Below are 20939 nucleotides of genomic sequence, written 5' to 3' on the forward strand. Positions count from 1 at the left end.
CAAAGGCACAGTGGTACCTGCCAGCACTTTTCTCCCTGGAGAGAGTTGCCCTGATCCCTTACCCTCCAGCCCTCTTCCTGGAGTCAGTTTAGTTCTAACTGGTATGTCCCTGGCACTTTGTCAGCTGCTGCTCCTGCGCTGGTGCTTAGAGTGAATGAGTTAGTGAATAAGTGAGTTCATGCATCAGCCCTTTAAGAGCAGCATCTTGGCCTCCTGTATAGCCCATTGCCTTTTTCAGATACAATCCCTGCTGATTTTGACAGCCAGATGTTATGGAGACTCCTCTTCTCTGCATTAGTTCCCTACGCTGGGAAGCCTGTGTGGGACTGGGGCCCTTCGCTCCTCAAGGGGCAATCAGTGCAGCCGAGATGTTCCTCCCGTTTTCTTAATTGCCACACCGTGGGTGTGGGACCAACCTGTTCAGCATCTCTGCCCCTCCTTCCAGTCTCAATTTGGTTTCTTCTTTATGTCCTTAGGTACAGGAATTCTAATCAGCTAGTCTTCATGTGGATCTTAGTGGTGGTGGTTCTATAATTTGGTTGCAGTTTGATGTGGCCATGGTAGGAGGCCAGCTCAGAGTTTACCTACTCCACTATCTTGACTGGAAGTCTTGAGATTGCTCTTATTCTCTTTTTACCTCTACATAGTACTCCGTTGTGTGTATGTGCTGCAGTTTATTCAGTTAATTTCTTATGCTTGGACATCTAAGTACTTCCCAATATTTTGCAGTGATAGCAGTGAATATTGTTAGAGGTATCTGTGAGGTAAATTTCTAGAGGTAAGATTGCTGGGTCAAAATTTAATACCTATGTAACTTTGTGATTATCAATTCCCCTGTGCTTTGCATTCTCACCAGCAATGTAGGTGGATGCCTATTTCTCCACAGTCTTGTCAACAGAATGTGTTGTCATACCTTTTGATTTGTGTCGATCGGATGGGTGAGAAATAGCCTTGCACACTTGGAACCTTTATTTCTTTAGCTGGTGCTATGAACCTGCAGGTCTTTACTGGTATTTAGTATTTTGACATTAAAGGTTGAATTTTCTGTTTGGGGGATGGTTTTGCCAGTGCCTTTTCTTAAGTCCTCTATACTCCTCTGATTTCCTTCTTAAGCCTTCCCTTTTGCCCTCTCCACCACCTCAGGCTTACAGTGGTGGGTGGATGGAGAACAGTCTGTTGCTATTTGTTTTGTTCTCTGGTTACAAGATAACATGAGATCTGCTGTTTCTTAAAACTGCTATGGGCTTGATACATGTGTGATTTTATTTGCTCTGTGTGTTGGTTTAGGGGGGTACTGTGAGTGGTACTACTTGAAATCAGACAGTCATTATTATTCTCTTGCCCCAAAAGTCCTAGTGGTAAAATTTAATGAATTTAAATGTGGTTTATTTCTAACCATATTTTGAATCCTTATGAGACTGTCCGGGCATCTATCATATTTTTGGACTGCTGCTCTTCACATTAGTTGGTTGATAGTAAAGGAATACATATTTATTTCAGTAGTCAATACAAAAGATAATTAATGTCTTTTCTAACCAAGAGCATAATATATCTACTATATCCCCGAATACGATGTACTTTGCTGACTGTTTTTCTTTGTCAGAAAATAAGGATAGACATTGAAAGAAGCTGAGAATAAATGTTGAATTTTTTTGGCTTCTTCTCTAATCATGTGCTTTCCACTTTTCCTTACCCTGGCTCATCCCAGGGATTGACGCTTGGTTGCTTTTCTGGTTAGTTTGTGGCTGTTTTCTTGCTCTGGTGTTGATGAAGTAATAGATAGAACTCACTAGAAACCTGGTAGTTGGGTGAGAACTTAACCATGCTATTGGCTGTGCTCCAGGCTCTCTTGTTCTTTGGGTTTTTTCCTATGGTTCTCATTCCCATTACTTGTAGTAACCCTGTTGCCATGATGCAGGATTTTCTGCCTTCCAGAAGGTTTTTGGAGGGGAATACTTCGGGGAGAGGGAAAGCTCCTGTGCCCAGGGGTGGATGAATATTTACTAATCCATCATCATTCTTTTACTGATACTAGCTTAATAGAAACTTGCTATTACTTTTTCAATTAAAGTCTTATCTAAGTAGGTATCTATAGACATCCATGCTTTTTAAGAGAGTTAACAGTTATCTGCTTAAGACATCACACCTTACTATTGACGCTGCTGTTTATCTTGCAACATAAATGAAATAACTTACTAACACATGATCATGTGAAAAATATATAATTTTCTAATTGTGTTCACAATTGCTGCATTTATTATTTTGGCCTTTACCCAAATATTATCAGACTGTGTGAATTCAGTAGTAACTTTCTATGGTACTGTCAACTTGAAATGTCAAAGTGACTTTTCAAATGAACAATTGTAAGGCTAATTTTTTTAACATTTGTGTATTTGTTATACTTTTCATTTAAATGTATGATAGATGAAGGCATTCACAGTATTTCAGGGAGATTTCTTACATGGAAATATATTTCAACTTTGTTATTATTTTTTTAATAATGTACTTTGTGGTTTATTAGGGGAGGAATGCCTGGGAATAATAAAAGTAATTTTATTTCTTCAAAATGTTTGGTACAAATTTCATATGAATTTAATTTATTAAAAAACTAACAACTGATGAAGAATAATGTCTAACAGAGCTATTTTTGTCTACTGCCTTTGTAACTTTATAAAAATTATAGATTGTTTATCCAGTAATATTGCTAATATGGTTTATTTAATCTTTTAGAAAGGACAGCTGGGTAGACCAATTCTGGATGTGCCATATTGGAATGCAAAACCAGCTCCCATGCCTAACATTGGATCAAAATATGGAAGAAAAGCTACCTGGATAGGTGCAAGTGGGGACCAGACTTTCTTACGAATTGATGAAGCACTTATTAATTCTCATGTGCTTGCTACATCAGAAATTTTTGCCAGTAAACACATAATAGGTAATACCCAAAACAAACCAGATGTCCCCTCCAAAAATCCTTGTCTCAATTGATAGTAAATGGTTCATCTTTCCCTATTAGGAGATACAATCTTGTAGCTTTTTGCTTTCTTTCTGTTTGAGGAAATTTCAAAGAAGCTTCTAATTGTCTCTCTTTATATTCTGTGTGCTGGAAGAAAGGAATACTTGGGAGATCTAGAAACCAAAGTGTTTATTTATAAGCTAGAGAGGGGTGGAAATATGAGCTAAACTGTAGTAGGGTAAAACTTAATTGAAAGGAGGAATTTTTCTATATTTGTTCTTGTTAATAAATGATAGAAATTAATTTTTGTGGAAGGTTACATAAATCAAACTTTTAAATTTCAGTAATACCATAGTATCAATCCATACCTGTATCCATGATATCCTTAATTATGTAATAGAGTGGGATAGCATAGAAATTAATAGCGTATAGCATAGAAATTAATAGCATGTGTTGTAGATTTAGACAGCTTGAGGTTTTAGTCCTAATTCTGCTACTTAAAGATTTTTAATTACTTAACCTCTTTAAGTCTCAGTTTCTTCATCTTTAAAATGGAGATAATAATAATACTTGACCTTATAAGTAGTATTTACCTTATAAGTTGGGGAAATATAAAAAGGTAATGTATAATTAAGATATATAAATATTTTTTCTCAAGGCTTGGTACCTGCTTCTATATCAGAACCTCCTCCATTTAAATGTCTTTTGATAAATAAAGTGGATGGGAGTTGTAAAACTTTCAACGACTCTGAACAAGAGGATCTGCAAGGATTTGGAGTGTGTCTTGATCCTGTGTATGATGTCATTTGGAGGTAAGCTTCCCTGATTATAAAATAAGTAAATACATTTTGATCAAATTATGGCCTTGTGGTACTTACAGAATTTACGTATGGACACACTTTACAAATGAGAACTCTCCTGTTTAACTGTTAACTACACTTCTCCCATAGTCATTCACAGGGCCTCTTACAGTATAGGGTAGTGGTTAAGAGGATGTGTGCTGAGCCAGACTACCTAGGTTTATCCCACCTCCACTATTAGCTTTCAGCATGCCCTTGGAGAAGTTACTTTAGCTCTGTGTGCCTCACTTTGCTCATTTATAAAATAATAACAGTATTACCTCATAGATCACTGTGAGGATTGGGGAGCTTAGAGCCCAGGCACACAGTAAGTGCTATTAGAAGTGTTGGCTACTGCCATTATATTTAGCAGTTTCACTTTCAGGAGTTCTATTGTTAATTATTTTTAGTCTATCAGCAATCCTATCTGTGTTATAAAGAAGTTATTCTATTTCTCGTTGCCATAAATATCTAATTATTACCAGCTATGTAGAAGAAAGTATACAAAAGACAATACAGAATAATTAAGATAAATGAGCCCTTCAGGAATATACATAACAAAATTCCCATGTTGGTAGAGAAATGTGCAGGTTTAGTAAAACTTTAGAAATTATAAAAATGTAGAGATGGATACAGGTACACAAGAGACTCAAGAATTATATTGTATTTGTTTAAAATTTATTATGGTGCTTTATATATAAAATGTGTAAAGAAAAGAGTTAATTGCTCTCAGCATTTCTAGTGTTGAATAATAATAGGGGGTATACCCCTCCATTACCAGAGGGACTCATCACAGGACTTAGTTTTTTCCCTTCCTGCATTGTTTATTTGGCCTGCCTAGTCGTCAGGCAGTCAGATAAGTTGAAAGGTTGAAGTGTGGTATAGGTGAGAAGAGGGAAAATGCTTTTCTCTGTTTTCCTTCTGCCTATGCCTGCTTTCATTTCCGTCAGCCAGCCAAGTCTTAAGGGGCCTGTTTTCTATCAACCCTGAGGCCTGCATTCAGAGTGAAGGAATTGTAGTGCTTCCCAAGCTGCTGACCAGCTTACTATCTTATTTGGGCATTTTGTTAGAAGTCCTGGAGGCCATAATTGAGTTAAGTAGTGCTTTCAGGCCTCCCTATCAGCATTATACAGTATACATTAGACAACAGGAGACTACAGGTGAGTCGTCTTGTAGAAGTTCTTATGAAGACATAAGGTAGTAGTAAGAACCAAAATTAGAGTGGTCACGATGGGATTGAATGGTGGGGATAGAGAGGTGAATGGTATAGAGATAGAATTGTACTCAGTTATTTACTGATTGGAAGTCAATATAGAAGAGACTTAGTTACCAAAGAGTAAGCTCTGGTTTAGACCTGTGTTTAAATTGATGTTTTATTTTCTGTAATTCTTATGTGTTTTATTTTTAAATGAAGTAAATTTGCACTAACAAAATAAAAATTTGCAGTATGGAATTTGTTTCTGGGTACATTCACTAAATTAGCAATGCATTCTCTAATTAGAGACACCAGTAGAACGACGATTCTAACAGTATAACTGGAACCATTTCCCTGGGATCTTGACAGAATTCAGAAGTGGTATCCAGTTAGTTGAATCTTGCCTTTTCACATACGGTGCTAACAATGGGACACATGATCTCAAATGCCTTGCCAGGTCCTGATCGTTTACTCTCTTGTTCCAAAGCAGATTAAAAGATGAAGGACAGTCTTCTCTTGTGTTTCAGTGAAACGGCTGGAAGGTGTTTTTCTTTAATCAGGATCAGAGTTTCATTTCATTATCCTGACTCCTGGCTGCTTTGTGTCCTTTGTGTTTTTCAGGAGGGTGCGTGTATTTTACAGCTATAGAAGACATTGCACATGCAGTATTAGCTTACTTTGACTTTCCTTCCAGCCTGAGTCTGCTTCCTTTTGTATTCTTAACAGCTGACTTCTCCTGAATAATTAGAAACTTCGCATCTAGAAAGCGTAGATAAATGTTAAGAACAGCAATTTTATTTCCCACTTCAAAATTTATACAAATAACACATGAATATGTGTTGTTATTTTTAAAAAACCAGAGCAAAAATACAGGAAAATATTGTGTGGTCGTTGTTCAAATCTTTTTCTTCCCATACCAACTCCTATTAATCTGTGGGTCACAAGGGTCCAGTTTGGTTTATATTGTTTGATACCTTTTAAAAAATGTGTGGTTTAGTTTTCATATATATATGAATATATTTATTTTTAAAGTTAGATTTTTTACTAAACAATAATTTGTAAATCTTTCCAGGCTGGTACTTAAAAAACTGTGTAGAATTCTGTAGTCTGGATTGTACCAAGATATACTTAACTGTTTCCCTATTGATGAACATTTTAGGTTGTTTAATGTTTTGGTATTACCTTTGATGCTACAGCGCACACAGGCATATATACACACAGTTTAGTATCCATGTGAGCGTATTTCTGTAAGATAGCTTTCAAGTAGTGCAATTGCTGAGTCAAAAGACAGAATCATAAAATTTGATATACGAGGTCAATTAAGCTCGCGGACTCATCCTAGAAAAAGTGCTACACACCTCATTGCTGAATATCACTACGGTCACCTTCAAAGTACTCCCCTTGGGAAGCTATGCACTGACGCCAGTGCCTAGTCTACTGTTCAAAGCAGTTTGGAACTCTTTCTGGAATGGCCAACACAGCTGTCGTTTTACCCTTGATGTCCTGAATGTCATCAAAATGTCTTCCTTTCAATATTTCCTTTATCTTTGGGTAAAGATGGAAGTCACTGGGGGCCAGATCAGGTGAGTAGAGAGGGTGTTCCAATACAGTTATTTGTTTACTGGCTAAAAACTCCCTCACAGACAGTGCTGTGTAAGCTGGTGCATTGTCGTGATGCAAGAGCCATGAATTGTTGGTGAAAAGTTCAGGTCGGCTAACTTTCATGCAGCCTTTTCAGCACTTCCAAATAGTAAACTTGGTTAACTGTTTGTCCGGTTGATACAAATTCATAATGAATAATCCCTCTGATATAAAAAAAGGTTAGCTATGTTGTTGTAAGAAGTTCGCGAACTTAATTGTCAGACCTCATACACTGTTGGTGGGAATGCAGATTGGTGCAGCTGCTATGGAAGGCAGTGTGGAAGTTCCTCAAAATAAGATTAGAGTTACCATATGACCCAGCTATCCCTCTCGGTATTTATCAAAAAAATCTGAAAGTATTTATCTGTAAAGATATATGTGTTCCGATGTTCATTGCAGCTTTATTTATGGTGGCCAAGACATGGAAACAACCAAAATGTCCTTCCATAGATGGTTGGATAAAGAAGATGTTGTACATATGCACAATGGAATACTACTCTGCCATAATAGAAGATAAAACTGTGCTATTTGCAACAACAGGGATATACAGTTGACAATTTTTAGTTTATAGGTGTGTGTAAAGCTATGGTGTTGAAATGAGATCACCTAGGAAGAGAATTTAGGTTGAGATGAGAGTCCTGGACCAAACCCAGAGACCTTCCAAAATTTAGAGGTTAGATGGGAGAGGAAGAAGTAGTTAGGAGACTAGCAGGAGCAGACAGTGAAGTCTGAGGAAAAGCCAGGAGGGTGTGCTGACAAGAAGCAAGGACAGGAGTGGGTGGAGGAGCGAAGGCATGCTCGGTGGTGGTGAACACTGTTGAGGGCTTGACTACGTAGGTGACAAAAAAAATCCCCTTGTATTTGGACACTTAGAAGTCATTTGCACCTTTGAGAAGAACAATGTCATTAAACTGTTACATTTACAAACTAGATTTGTGCGGTTTGAAGAGTGAATGGGGATTACCACTTCTGGCAAGGTGAACTAAACACTTTGAAGGACACTATGTTGTTTATGTTGTGTTTAAGTTTGTATTTTATACACTGCTTGGTACTCAACCAAGATATCACTGATATAATTCTGCCCCTGTCTCCCACCCCCACCTCAAAGAAAAGCAGTGTAAAAGTAAAAGTCTCAAGCTCCCTGAGGTGACCCTTGAGCACTTAGTAGTCAGCACTATCAGCACAGGATTTTGCTGAGGGCAAATGCTGATATTAGCACTGCAATTTGGAAAGCAAGCACTGTGCCAGCTGCAAGGTAAGGAGATGGAAACTGATCTTGGGACTCTCAGATTAAGCTTCTGCCCTCAGAATGATGCTAAAATGGGATCAGATAGGTAATACCCCTTTATCTCCAGCAGAAGGCAAGTGTAAATAAACTTTAGAGAAAATTCCTGTCATTTAGACCCACAGATTTTTAATCAGTTAAGATTAAATGAAAGAAAAGCTCAAAGTCTAAGATTGCTAAACACATAAGGAATATCACTGTCAGTGAAATTCAACAAAGAACAGGCAACAAGATGAATTTCAGATCTTGTAACTGTCAGAAACAGAGTGTAAATTAACTATGTATGAAATGTTTAAAAAATAAAAGAAGTAATCTCCAAATTAAGCAAATGAGACTCAAAATGATGAGACATATTTTAAAAACAACCAAGTACAACTCTCATAAATAAAGGATAATTTTTTAAACAAATGCATAGGTAGATTGGGTGATTTGAGCAGGGGAAAAGAAAGTACTCAGAATGCACAGAAAGATCACAATATAAACAATATGAAAGTTAAGATATTTAAAGAATATAATGAGAAGATCTAGTAGACATCTAAGAAGGAAATATTGGAGATTAGATAAAAAAGAGAAGAAGCAATATTTGAAGAGATAATGCCTAAGAATTTTCCATACCCAAAAAGAGATTTGAAGCCACAGATATTAGAAATTACATGTTTTCATTATCTATAATGAAGATAAGATTGTAGTAAAATTATAGAACACTAAAGACCAAGAGAAAAATCTTAAAAGTAACCAGAGAGATAACAGTGATCACCTACAAAAGAACAACAGATTAATCGAACTTCTCAAAAGCAATAATACTATAATATTAATGCTAATTAGAGCAGCTACTTTAAAACAATTTATTCAGGGGTGGCCGGTTAGCTCAGTTGGTTAGAGCACGGTGCTCTATTCCACTGATATAAGTGGAATACTACAGTATTTGTCTTTTTGTGACTAGCTTATTTCATTCAGTGTAATATCCTCAAGGTTCATCCCCATTGTAGCCTGTGACAGGAATTGCTTCCTTTTGAAGGCTGAATAATATTTCATTGTATGTTTCTACTACATTTTGTTCATCCATTCATCCTTCATGTATGCTTGGGTTGCTTCCACCTCTTATCTATTGTGAGCAATACTGCTATGAACGTGGGTGTGCAAATATTCTGAGATTCTGCTTTCAGTTGTTTTGGGTATAAACCCAGAAATGGGATTGCTAGATTTAAATGCTTTTGTATTTAGTGAATTTGGATCATCAAACTCCATTGATTGAGAAGGTCATCCTTTCTAACCTAATCTGAGATGCCAGCTACATCTTACATGAATCAATTTTCAGTTGGGCCAATGTTTTCTATAGACATAGTGGCTGTGAAAATGAGGACTTTCTCTTCCTTCCCATATACTTATGAGTTAGGAGCTTTGTATAAAATCATCTACAGCAGCATTTTTTATAATGGAAAATTGAGTGGTTTTCATATTTTTTGCTATCAATAAAAGATGGACAAATAGTTGTGATAAATTCACTTGAGCTAATACTTTGCAAATGAGAATGAATGAACTTCCAGCCATGTGCCACAGTATAAATGCATTTTAAAAATATTCTGTTGTTGGAAGAAAGCAAGGCATGGAAGAATACATAAAGTGTGTATCCTGTTCACATACAATTAAAAACATGAAACTTAACTAGTATACTATTTTGGTACAAACGTGAAAAATCATAAAGAAAGCCAGAGAGTAATCGCTTTTAAAATTCAAGATAATTGTGACTTTTGAAAAAAAAAAAAAAAAGGAAAAGAATTGAGTAGGGGGAGAGACAGAGGATACTTAAAAGATAATGGTAACGTTCTTTTTACTAGTGCATATTGTGTCTTTATTTTCCATACCTTGTTTTGAAAATATTTTGTTAACTATTCTTTTGTGTGTACTTAATATTCTTAAATGTAGCTTTTCCAAAACAAATTCAAAGAATAAAAAAGGTAAAGAAGTGGAGACAGCTTTTCGAGAATTTTGTTATGAAAGAGATAAAAGGAATGAGATTAGGGCAGGAGGGCATTGAGGGCATTGTGGGTTCCTTATAGTTTTATTGAAGCTTTACTGTTTATTTGTCAGGCTGAACGTCTGTATACATTCTATTTGTGCTTCCTTGCTAAGATCAGCATTCCGTGTCTTTTGCCCACTTTTAGTATTGGATTGATTTTCTTTTACTGGCTTGTAAGAGCTCTTACACATTGCGGATATTGTTGTTTTGATTCATGTGTATGTTTCACATATTTTCTTTGGACCTGTCCTTTGTCTTTAAACTTTATAAATGGAGTTTTCGTTATACACAGTCTTCATATCTCTTTGTATACATGAGATTGTTAAATGTATTATGATCTATATTACTGTTTTGTTTAAATTATTGTACTTATAACTGACATAAATTATTTATATGTTTAGTTCAGACATGGAAAATAATACGCTACATTTTGTCCTGTTTAAGCTGGCTGTATTCTCTTTGGATCATCAATTATGCTTTAGAAATTCTATTTTTAATGAAACTATATGTTCAGGTGCTATAATTACTCTCTTCCTTGAAAGGTTTCGACCAAATACTAGAGAACTGTGGTGTTACAATGCAGTAGTTGCTGATGCCAGACTTCCTTCTGCGACAGACATGCAGTCCAGATGCAGCATTCTAAGTCCTGAACTTGCATTACCAACAGGATCAAGGGCTCTCACCACCCGATCTCATGCAGCTTTGCACATTCTAGGTAGTGTTGTTATTTGATGATTACATAATTCTAGCTAATTTTCATTAATGTGTGCTAAGTATTCTCTTAAGACTATTTAGATCCATGTATTATTCTGTCATGTTTGTTAAACAATAATATGCTAGGTGCAAAATAAGTTAAACTCTCTAAGAGATTTATCCTACAGAAAATAATACATCAGACTTAAACCAACATTGAAAGATTCATATATGCCCTGAATATAATTTTCCTAATAGGTAGATCTTTAAAAAAACCTCACATTTTTGCTTAACTTGACTATATAAAGTTTAGAGATGTAAATTGAATATTCAAATGTATAATTATACATTTAATTTATGTATGTCATTTTAAAATAAATTCTGTAAAATATTTTATGAATTTTATACATATTAATTCTCTCTCTTTTTACATGACAAAGTTTTCCACAGCATGTCAACTTCACTTCTGTTTAATTAATTTGATATATGGCATTTTTTCAGTTTATGTTGCTGGAAACTTTATACTAATTCACATAACTACTTATTTTATTGCTTTTAAAAATTATCCTTAAAAGATTCAATTATGTTTATGTAGAATTTCTGATTATGAAATCGTATTCCTAAGCATAATTACTAGATCATAACTATAATTAGTGCTTCTTTTTTTCACAAATTTTATCTGGTAACCGTTGTAAACATCCAGAACTAGCATTGGTTAAGGTTGTCTTAGGCTATTGTGTCTTCCTCAAATAGTACTTTAAGAATCAAACTAAACTATTCAGAGAGTTTCATAAAAGGAAGAACCTTATAGGGACTCAAAGATTAAGTGATTCCAACTCTTCAGAGACACAGTTTTGTGAAAAATATTGTCATATAGTATATGTTTAAATATGATAAATACCCAGACAGAGGAAAGTGTTTATTGGTTGTATTTGTCCATGAAACGTTTTAAGCTCAGAATACATTTGTGTTGAGGACACTCTGTTTAATTTATCCCTACGGCATCCCGTATCATCAATATTAGGGGAAATTTTAATGTCAAGGAATTGAGTTCTTGTTTGTTTGTGTTTAGGTTGTCTTGATACCTTGGCAACTATGCAGGATTTAAAAATGGGTGTTGCCAGTACAGAGGAAGAGACTCAAGCAGTAATGAAGGTTTATTCCAAAGAAGATTATAGTGTGGTGAACAGGTTTGAAAGTATGTATGCTTATATTTAGGAAAAACTGTCTTCTAACTGAAATGAATATGAATATTTTAAAACATAAATTACCTTTTTTTTTTTTAAGGTCATGGAGGGGGCTGGGGTTACTCTGCTCATTCAGTAGAAGCTATACGTTTTAGTGCTGACACTGATATTTTACTTGGTGGTCTTGGTCTGTTTGGAGGTAGAGGAGAATATACTGCTAAAATTAAGGTAAGCAGCTCTGTGACACTCTTGCCCATTTTGTTTGAAAATGTTGGTTTTGACTTAGTTTATTATCTTATTTGCTTTCAAAAAGGACGAGGGAACATTGCTAAAATCTAATAAATGCAATAATACTGTCACTAACTCATTGAAAAATCAAAAGTTAAATAAGAAGGGCGCAAATGAATAGAAAATGATTTTTCAATAATTTTTGACTGAGAAAGGCTTTCAGTTGATCTCAGTCCTTTGTGCTGAACTCCTAGTGGCCTAGGAACAGCAGTATCTTTTTATGTATCTAGTTGCTTATAGCCTAAAAATGTAGGAGGCACACTGTTTTGACGGAGGGACATTTTAATGTAGCTTGTAAAGATTTTAGCATTTTAAATACCAAATACTGTGCAAACAGACATGATCATCCCAGGAGTGAGAGATAGAATGTAGGGAATGGATTCCATTTGGTAGATAAGTTGAAAATAATAAAAAGTCGTAAGTTTACTGTACCGAGTCATCTCAGCAAGGGCCAACAATTATTCTCAGTGAAGGTTATGTTTATCCATTGAAAATTTACTAATAGCTTGAATGTTCTCCTCCTCAAATTATCTGATTTTGCTCTTAAAGTAAAATGGAAAACTATAGTTGGTGCCTTAATTTTAATAGCAGGCTTCATAAAATATCCTCAACTAAATGCTCTCTGTTCAGGAAGTATTTTCTTAGTTCTTTCAATAATATCTAAAAATTACATTAGTATGTTGAATCTCCCTGACAGTTATGGTTTCTGAGGACACTACTCGTAGAGGCTCAACCAGACTGACAGACGTAAAAAATATTTGCTTATTTCTGGTTATAATTAGATTACACGTGCTATAAAAGTTCAGAGAATATGGAAATGAAGAAAGTAAAAAATTAAAGTCCCTGGAGTTATATAGAGAGTAGGGATGGAATAATAAAGGACACCTGTAATGTATATATGTTGTAGTTACGAAAAATAGTAATTTTAGTTTTGGCTCACTTCAGAGCACTTGCTCTGAAATGGGTGTTTTAAGATGTGTTGATTCAAAGTCAAGATAGAGAAGCAGACTCAGTGATTTGTGCAGTTCTGGTTGGCAATATCTAAGCTCGTCAGGAGAGTAATTTTTTTTCCTGCCCCTGAGAGGTTTTGTTTTATAATATTGAACATCATAATGGGCCTTATCTCCAGTAGTTGTGATTGAGAATTATAAAGGCCTTCCTTAGATGTTGTTCTCATATTGGCCCTATTTTTCTTTTTTAAGTCTCAAATCCTGCTTTACTCTTCTCATTCCCTTGAAGGGATTTTATCATTGTATTTAGTTATTCAACAGGTGTCTTTGTTTTTCTTTCTTCAACTCGTTCAGATATGCGTTTTATTTCTAGTAGTAAGCCTCTTCTTTATTTTTTGTTTTGTTTTGTTTTGTTTTCATATTTATGGTTGTTTCTCTCTTTCCTTTGTAGGTTTGTTTTCTTCCGCCCTGGCCACTCAGTGTTGGAATTCTTCTAGGCTGAGCTCTAGGCCTCTGTCTTCGCTCTGTATTTTCTCCTAGGCATTCTCTTTAAGTCCAAAGTTTCAGTGTTCCATTATGCCTAAATTTATATCTCCAGCTCAGACTTTTTCTTTGACCCATTTCCGTGTAAATGTTTTAAAGGCATACCAGTTGTCAGTCTTTATATCACAACTGAGTTCATGCTCTTACCCCAGGACCTGGCTTTCTTCCAGTGATTCCTCCTTTGAATAGTATCGCCCACATATGCTTGTTACATAAGCCAGAGACCTAGGTGTCTTTCTTGACAGGTCCTCCTTTGTCATTTTCTTCTACCTAAAGGGACTCTTTCATCACTACCCTAGGCAAAGCTACTTGTCTTAGACTAGTCACCTCGCTGGTCTCTGTGCATTGTTCTAACTTTCTGTACTTTCTGTCTCTATTCTCTCTCTTTCTGTTCCTTCTTGAACCTACTCTACTCAGGTTTTTGCCCCAACATTCCACTGAAACGGCTGTTGTCAAGGATATCAATGACTTCTTTATTGCTAGCCAATGGCCAAGTCTCAGCCCTCATCCTTCTTAACCATTCAACAGGATTTCATCCAATCGAGCTTTTTTCTCTGGTCACTCTCAAACTTAGAGACCTTCAAAGTCACGTATACAATTATCTACTCTGCATCTCCACTTGGATAGCTAATAAACCTTTCAGATACAGCACATTCAAAACTACGTTTCTGATGATCTCTCTAAAACTGCTGTTCTCCTGTTCTTCCACAGCCCAGTTCACTGACTTGGAATAGAGTTAACTTCATTCTTCCAATTGCTCAGGCCCCAAATCTTGGAGTCATCCTTGACTTTTCTCTTTCTTTCATACCCCACATCCACTTTAGCAGCAAATATTGTTGGCTGCACTTTGAAAACAAATCCAGGATCTAACCACTTCTAAAAATAGCCGCTAGTGTCAAGTTGGTCCAAACCACAGCCATTCTCACCTGGATTATTATAGTAGATTCCCAGTTTGTATCCTGCTTCTATACTTGCTCCCATCAATCTATTCTCAGTACAGCAGAGTAATTCTCCTGAAATATACACCAGAGTATGCCATGCCTCTGTTCAGATTCCTGCATTGACTTCATATATTAGAATAAAAGCCAAAGGCTTTGCAAGAGCTTTTGTAAAGAACACCATCAGAACTGCCATCACCACTCTGCCCTTGTGTTGTACAAGTTGCTTCACTTGAACTCAGCCACTTTGTCCTGTTCTTGCTCCTCAGACATGCCAGGCGTAGTCAAACCTCAGGACCTTTGCACTTGCTATTGTCTTGATTACAATTCATTTCAGTACCTGCTTGGTTCCGAAGGTTCACTTCCTCCTCATTTTCAGGTCTTAACTCACTGGTGAGCCTATTTAAACTATAAGTCCTCTCCCTTATCACAAACTTACTCCTAATAGCCCTTTGTTGTTGTTTTTTTTGTTTTTTTGTCTGCATCATTCACCCTTGCATGCTCAATTCTTAGAACTGTGCTTGCCATACAATATGTGTTCAAAATTATTTGTTGAACATAACCAGGGGAGCCAGCTTAGGGGCAAATCATTAAGGACCTTTATATCATGCTGCAAAAAGGGAAATGAGAAACTACTGAATAACTTTAGCTTAAGAAAGTATTCTCATCACATACTCATTTTAAAACATTAAAAGCAAAAGACTTTCAACTTTGTGGAATATGGGTTAGAGCAAGGGGAGGATGGAGACAGGAAGACATTAGTTGTTATTGAACTATTCCAGCTAGTAATAGTGAATATGGATGAATTGATAAGCTTTGGTTCCAGCAATAGGATATAGTGATGGCAGAGAGAGATGGAAATAACGGTTTTTCCAGATCTTTTATCTGAATGACTAGGTGAGTGATAGTGCCTAATATTAGTCAAAACAGGGCAGGCAGGAGGAGGGAAAGATGAGTCACTTTAAAGCTAAAGCTAGTGAGATTGAGCTGCTCAGGGAATTCAGTGACTGGAGAATAAGTTCTGAGCTGGTGATGGATTTCAAATCATTAGCATGTATGTCTCAAAAATTGAGACATATAGCACAATAATAGTCCAATAAAATTTGATGCCTCCTTCTCTTCCTTCTTAGTATTCTATCTGCCTTTTTTTAATAGTTTGCCCGCTATAATTCTCCAGAGAAATAAGGGTTTCTTTTTATATGTATTAATCCATTTTTTTAAAAAGACCTCATCCTCCTAATTTTTCCTTTATTTTCACTTAGTTTTATAACCTTTTTTTATTTGTTATCTTCTCTTTTTTTCTTTACCCAGACAGTCTCCTTTTTTCCCCCACACCCTTCATCTCTCCTTTTCCCATGCCACACTATTTTTTTTTAATTAAAGTTTATTTGGGTGACAATTGTTAGTAAAGTTACATAGATTTCAAGTGTACAATTCTGTAATACATCATCTATATACATCACATTGTGTGTTCACTCCCATGCTATTTTGAACTATTTTTTGTTACTTTTTTTTTAAAGTATCCTTCTGTTATTCCTCTTTGTCTCCATAGCTAATATTTTTGTAGGTTTTGTTTTTGCTGGGTATTTTTCAAGTGTTTCACGAGTAATATTTCATTTAATTCTCACAATTACTATGAAATAGGCACTGTTAGTATCCATCTACTTTTTATGGAAACGGGGGACCCTAGGATCTCACAACTAGTAAGTGTTGAAGCAAGATTCTATCTCATTTAGATAAACGCTTTAGTTGAGTTCTCTCACCTTGTTCCGATGTTTACGTTTGGTACAAAGCTATTTGGAGCACTTGATATAAACAGATGAATATATAAGGAAGGAAAACTGACATTAATATAGACCATAAGACATTGTATATGTTTCTTGATTTAAATATGTTTGTATATTTTACTTAACGTTAAAAAAGCAGGTGCTCTTATTCATTTTTTTTTTCTTATATGGATACACACTAAATCATGAACACAGTATTCAGTAGACTTGAATGACTGAACAGTTGGGCACAATCTGTTTCTCTCCTTTCCCCAGCTGTTTGAGTTGGGTCCTGATGGAGGAGATCATGAAACTGATGGAGATCTACTTGCAGAGACTGATGTGTTGGCTTATGACTGTGCTGCTAGGTAAAGATTTCTTCGTTATTCAGTGTAATTTCTATATACTTAATCTGAAAAATTCATTATAAATCAATAAATATAACTTAAAAAGGAAGTTTTAAATGTGCTGTGACCAGACACTTGATAAATTATATATGTAATGTGTTGCTTGCAACAATGCTGCATTAAAACTAATATCTTTCATATTTGTATTCCACAAGATGAATTGGCTATTTCTACAATGAAGATAAGTGGGAAATACTGTATACATATATTTTGCACCACTTTATTTTCATGCATCACTTAGAAAACACCTAATATGCTTGTGTTTTAGGGATATGATTCAATGATTTACTACCTGTAGCATTATGTATGTATAGTGTCACATAGTCATAGTGGCCATAGTTCAGATCACATGTATACTCTAACACCATGCCTTTGGCATATGCTTGATGATAACACACTTGGGGAAGTGGCCAGCTTTACTGAAACCTCTTAGGAGGTTATCGGAATTAGGATGTTTATTTATGAAGGTGCATTAAGTAAGAAGAGACATAGATTTTATCAGTTCTCTCTGTATAATCCTAAGAATTACCTCATAACTTGTCATAACACAGTTATGACTGTGTTATGACAAGTTAGTGATTTGAATCAGGAAATATGATGATGAGAAAAAGAAATTGAGCTTAATAATAATAATGATAGCACACTGTACTTTTCAATGAGAACTATGTTAAGAAAACCTTGTGTGGTATGCATAAGCTTTTCATTAGTGAAAATGTATTTTTACTGAAAATGGTAGTAAGGTATTAAGTTTGCTTTTAACAGACAACTACTTTTGAGAATGAAATAGTAAACCTAAAGAAAATGTTGACTATTTCTTCACTTTAGGTATTAACCAATATCAGGAGATACTTTTTTAGTAATTTTTTTTATGTTATATACACATGAAGATTAGAGAAGTTTCAGGAAAGTTGATTGACTAATTTTTAACAAAGCCTTAGGATGCCATTGTCATTTAGCATTTATTTTTGAGCATATGATTATGAGTCAGAAATATAATGTATGGTTTCATGTGTAGAGAATCATCTAGATTTTCTTCATTTGCCTATGAACAAAGCCCAGAATCCTAAGGCTAGCATTAAAGGACTTCCAAAATCTTTCTCAGAATTTTTTTTTAACTTTCTACCTAGTACTCTTTGTATGTCTGTTTAATGCTTTAACCTAACTGAACACCTTGCCGTTTTCAGACCCTGCTCTGTACTTTCATAACTTTGCAAATCCATTCATGACATTCTTCCACTTCCTCAAATACCTTTTATTCTTCTCTCTGTCCCTGCTACAACCAATACATCCTTCCCCTCTGTTACCTAGAACTTTGTAACTTGTATATGCCTTATTTATATACATTCCTTTTCTCTTTTCCTAATTCAGTAATTTTTGTGTGTGTGTAGTTACTGTGTGACAGACGCAGTTCCAAACACTTTACCTGAATTGCCTCAATCCTCAGAACCCTATGAGCTAGACATTGTTTTCACCTGCTTTGCAGATGAAGAAACAGTTACAGAGAGGATGTAATAACTTGCCCAAGGTCAGGCAACTAGCAAGTCACAAAGCTGGGCCTCCAACCCAGGCCATCTCACTCAGAGCCATTTTCTTCACGTGCTGCCTCCCAAAAACTTTAGTTACATAAATGAACTTTAAAACTAAAATTCAAAATTTCATTTTCCAACAAAACTAGCATGGATTTTTAACAACAATTAAAAATTTTTTGGTCTTATTTTAATATGAGTGTTTTATAACATTTAAGTACGTTTTATAATTCAGGATGGAGGGGAAAGAAATGCAATGAATGCCATTACCGTAACAGAAGTAACTTATTATTTGTATTCTTGTCTAGACTTTTTAAAATAGAGTGTTTTTAATGTTTGACAAGAATCTTATAATAAATTTCATGTTTTGTTTATAAAGGATTTTTTAAAATAAATGTATGTAACAGGGAAGTGCAAAGGCATTGTCTTTGACCCACTAAATTTTCTCTCAGAGAAAAATATGCAATGATGTTTGATGAACCAGTTCTCTTGCAAGCTGGATGGTGGTACGTAGCATGGGCTCGAGTGTCAGGACCCAGCAGTGACTGTGGATCTCATGGACAAGCTTCTATTACCACAGATGATGGGTAAGCGACTTAACACTTAAACAATCTTTATTAGTGAAATATTGTTGAGAAAGCTCAGAGGTCTTCCAGTAGGATAAAAATCTCGGTAAGGCTAGAGCATAATATGATTGCTACCATGTTTCCCCGAAAATAAGACCTAGCCGGACAATAGCTCTAATGCGTCTTTTGGAGCAAAAATTAATATATTACATTATATTATATTATATTATATTATATTATATTACGTTATATTATATAAGACTCGGTATATTATAGTATGTTATGTTATGTTATGTTATGTTATGTTATGTTATATTATATTACATTACATTATATTATACCGTGTCTTATGTTAGACCCTGTCTTACATTATAGTAAAATAAGACGGGGTCTTGTATTAATTTTTGCTCCAAAAGACGCATTAGAGCTAATTGTCCAGCTAGGTCTTATTTTCGGGGAAACACTGTAAGAATTAAATCCATAATCTCATGCCAAGGTGAAGTCTAGACAGAAAAGGGAGATACTGAGACGGCAATTCTTTGTTCTTGTCAGATGGTATTTGTATGCATTTCTGGTTGTTAATTGTTTAAAAGCTTATTACTAAATTAGAAATAATATGGAGGAAAGTGACAAGGATAATTCAGATTTGGGAACAATAAAAAAGAAATATTAATATATATAATACATTCTATAAAATTTGATAATATTTATGAAAACAGTTTATAAATTGCAAAGCTTCAGCGATATGAAATGGTATAGTTTTAGTAACATGTCAGGGGAAATTTACTTTTAAAGTTCATGTATAGAGTGCTTTTCAGTTTATGAAACACTTTCATATATATTATCTCATTTGATGCCTTCAACAACTTTGTGTAGCAGTTGTCAGTGCCATTTTACACTCAGGAATTGAGAGACAAAAGTTGAAATGAGTTGCTTCGAGTCATATGGTTACGTACATTTGGCAGAACCAAATCTAGTCCTGGAGTCTCTTGACTCTAAGACTAAACTTCTTTATACTCTGTACTCTGATTCACATGTATGAAAGGACCACTGTTTATAAGAGAAATTCAATTTATTTTTCATTATTCTTGAGCAGAAATGATTTGAAATGGGCAGAAGTTATATAATAGTATATTTCAAATAGTTTTTTCAACTCATAACAGAGCTGACCAAAAAAAGGACAGACTAATTTATGAAGTGAATTCCATGTTACTGAATGTTCAAGTAGAATGCTGTAGAAAAATTAAGTCTGTTGTATGTATCCTTTTCAATTTACTGCAAGACTGTATGCTGGAACTGTGGAGACTGCTTCCGGCCTGGACTGTGTGATTGCCATATATAGTTCATTCAACCTTGGAATATATTAGCATTTGAAAGCTAAAGCTTATTATAGTGTATCTAGTTGAGTAGATTTTACACTGTAAGTTGAAATATTCTGTTAAAATCTTATTGCTCTGATTAAAGTTGAGCAAGAGGGGCCAAGGAGAGGACAGGACAGCTACTCACCCAGTGGTCCCTGATCAAGTTCAGTGCCTTCATTTTACTGATTAAGCCATTCAGAGCTAGACTAAAATTAGAATAATATCTTTTTACTTGTATTGTTTTCCTTAAAGAGTGAATCTCAGTTCATTAAGATAAGATTTGAAAACGTGATTGTTAAATTACTTATTTCCTTCAGTGAATCCTGAACTATGTTGGTTTTGGTATTATTGTTATTTTTTTCCCCTCTTTTTTAGGGTTGTATTTCAATTTAAGAGTTCAAAGAAATCAAATAATGGCACAGATGTAAATGCTGGTCAGATACCTCAATTATTATACAGGTATTTAGCATATTTATAATTAATTAATGAGGTTTATTCTTTTGCTATAATGAACTAAGAGCACTATAAAATATATGATATAAAAAGGAATAATTTATTTGAAGCATTCAGGAAGTTATAATATACTAGTATATATATGGCTACATTTATCAAACACATTTAATGTTTTGTGTATTTTTAAACATTTTCTACATCAAGCTTAATTTTAAACTTTACCTCATGATTCAGATTATCTGTATTATGCCAATAACAATATTTTAATGACTTTCAGTGTTAATCGCTCTATTGATATTTTACCAATTTCAGAATGTTATAAACT

General features: G+C 34.9%; 1 protein-coding gene across 15 annotated transcripts in view; it reads left to right on the forward strand.

The window, feature by feature from the left end:
* The window catches only part of MYCBP2 (MYC binding protein 2), a 244475-nt gene that overhangs the window by 90927 nt on the left and 132609 nt on the right, over nt 1-20939 (forward strand). For all 15 annotated transcript variants that reach the window (XM_074329400.2, XM_074329402.2, XM_074329405.2 and 12 more), the window contains 8 exons: nt 2731-2935; nt 3615-3768; nt 10479-10651; nt 11702-11827; nt 11917-12044; nt 16578-16669; nt 18687-18821; nt 20537-20620. In XM_074329400.2, coding sequence (XP_074185501.2) covers nt 2731-2935; nt 3615-3768; nt 10479-10651; nt 11702-11827; nt 11917-12044; nt 16578-16669; nt 18687-18821; nt 20537-20620 — 1097 coding nt within the window. The remainder of the gene's footprint in view (nt 1-2730; nt 2936-3614; nt 3769-10478; nt 10652-11701; nt 11828-11916; nt 12045-16577; nt 16670-18686; nt 18822-20536; nt 20621-20939) is intronic.

This window comes from Rhinolophus sinicus, chromosome 16 (assembly GCF_057876585.1).
Source record: "Rhinolophus sinicus isolate RSI-liver-muscle chromosome 16, RSI-T2T, whole genome shotgun sequence".
Lineage (NCBI taxonomy): Eukaryota > Metazoa > Chordata > Mammalia > Chiroptera > Rhinolophidae > Rhinolophus > Rhinolophus sinicus.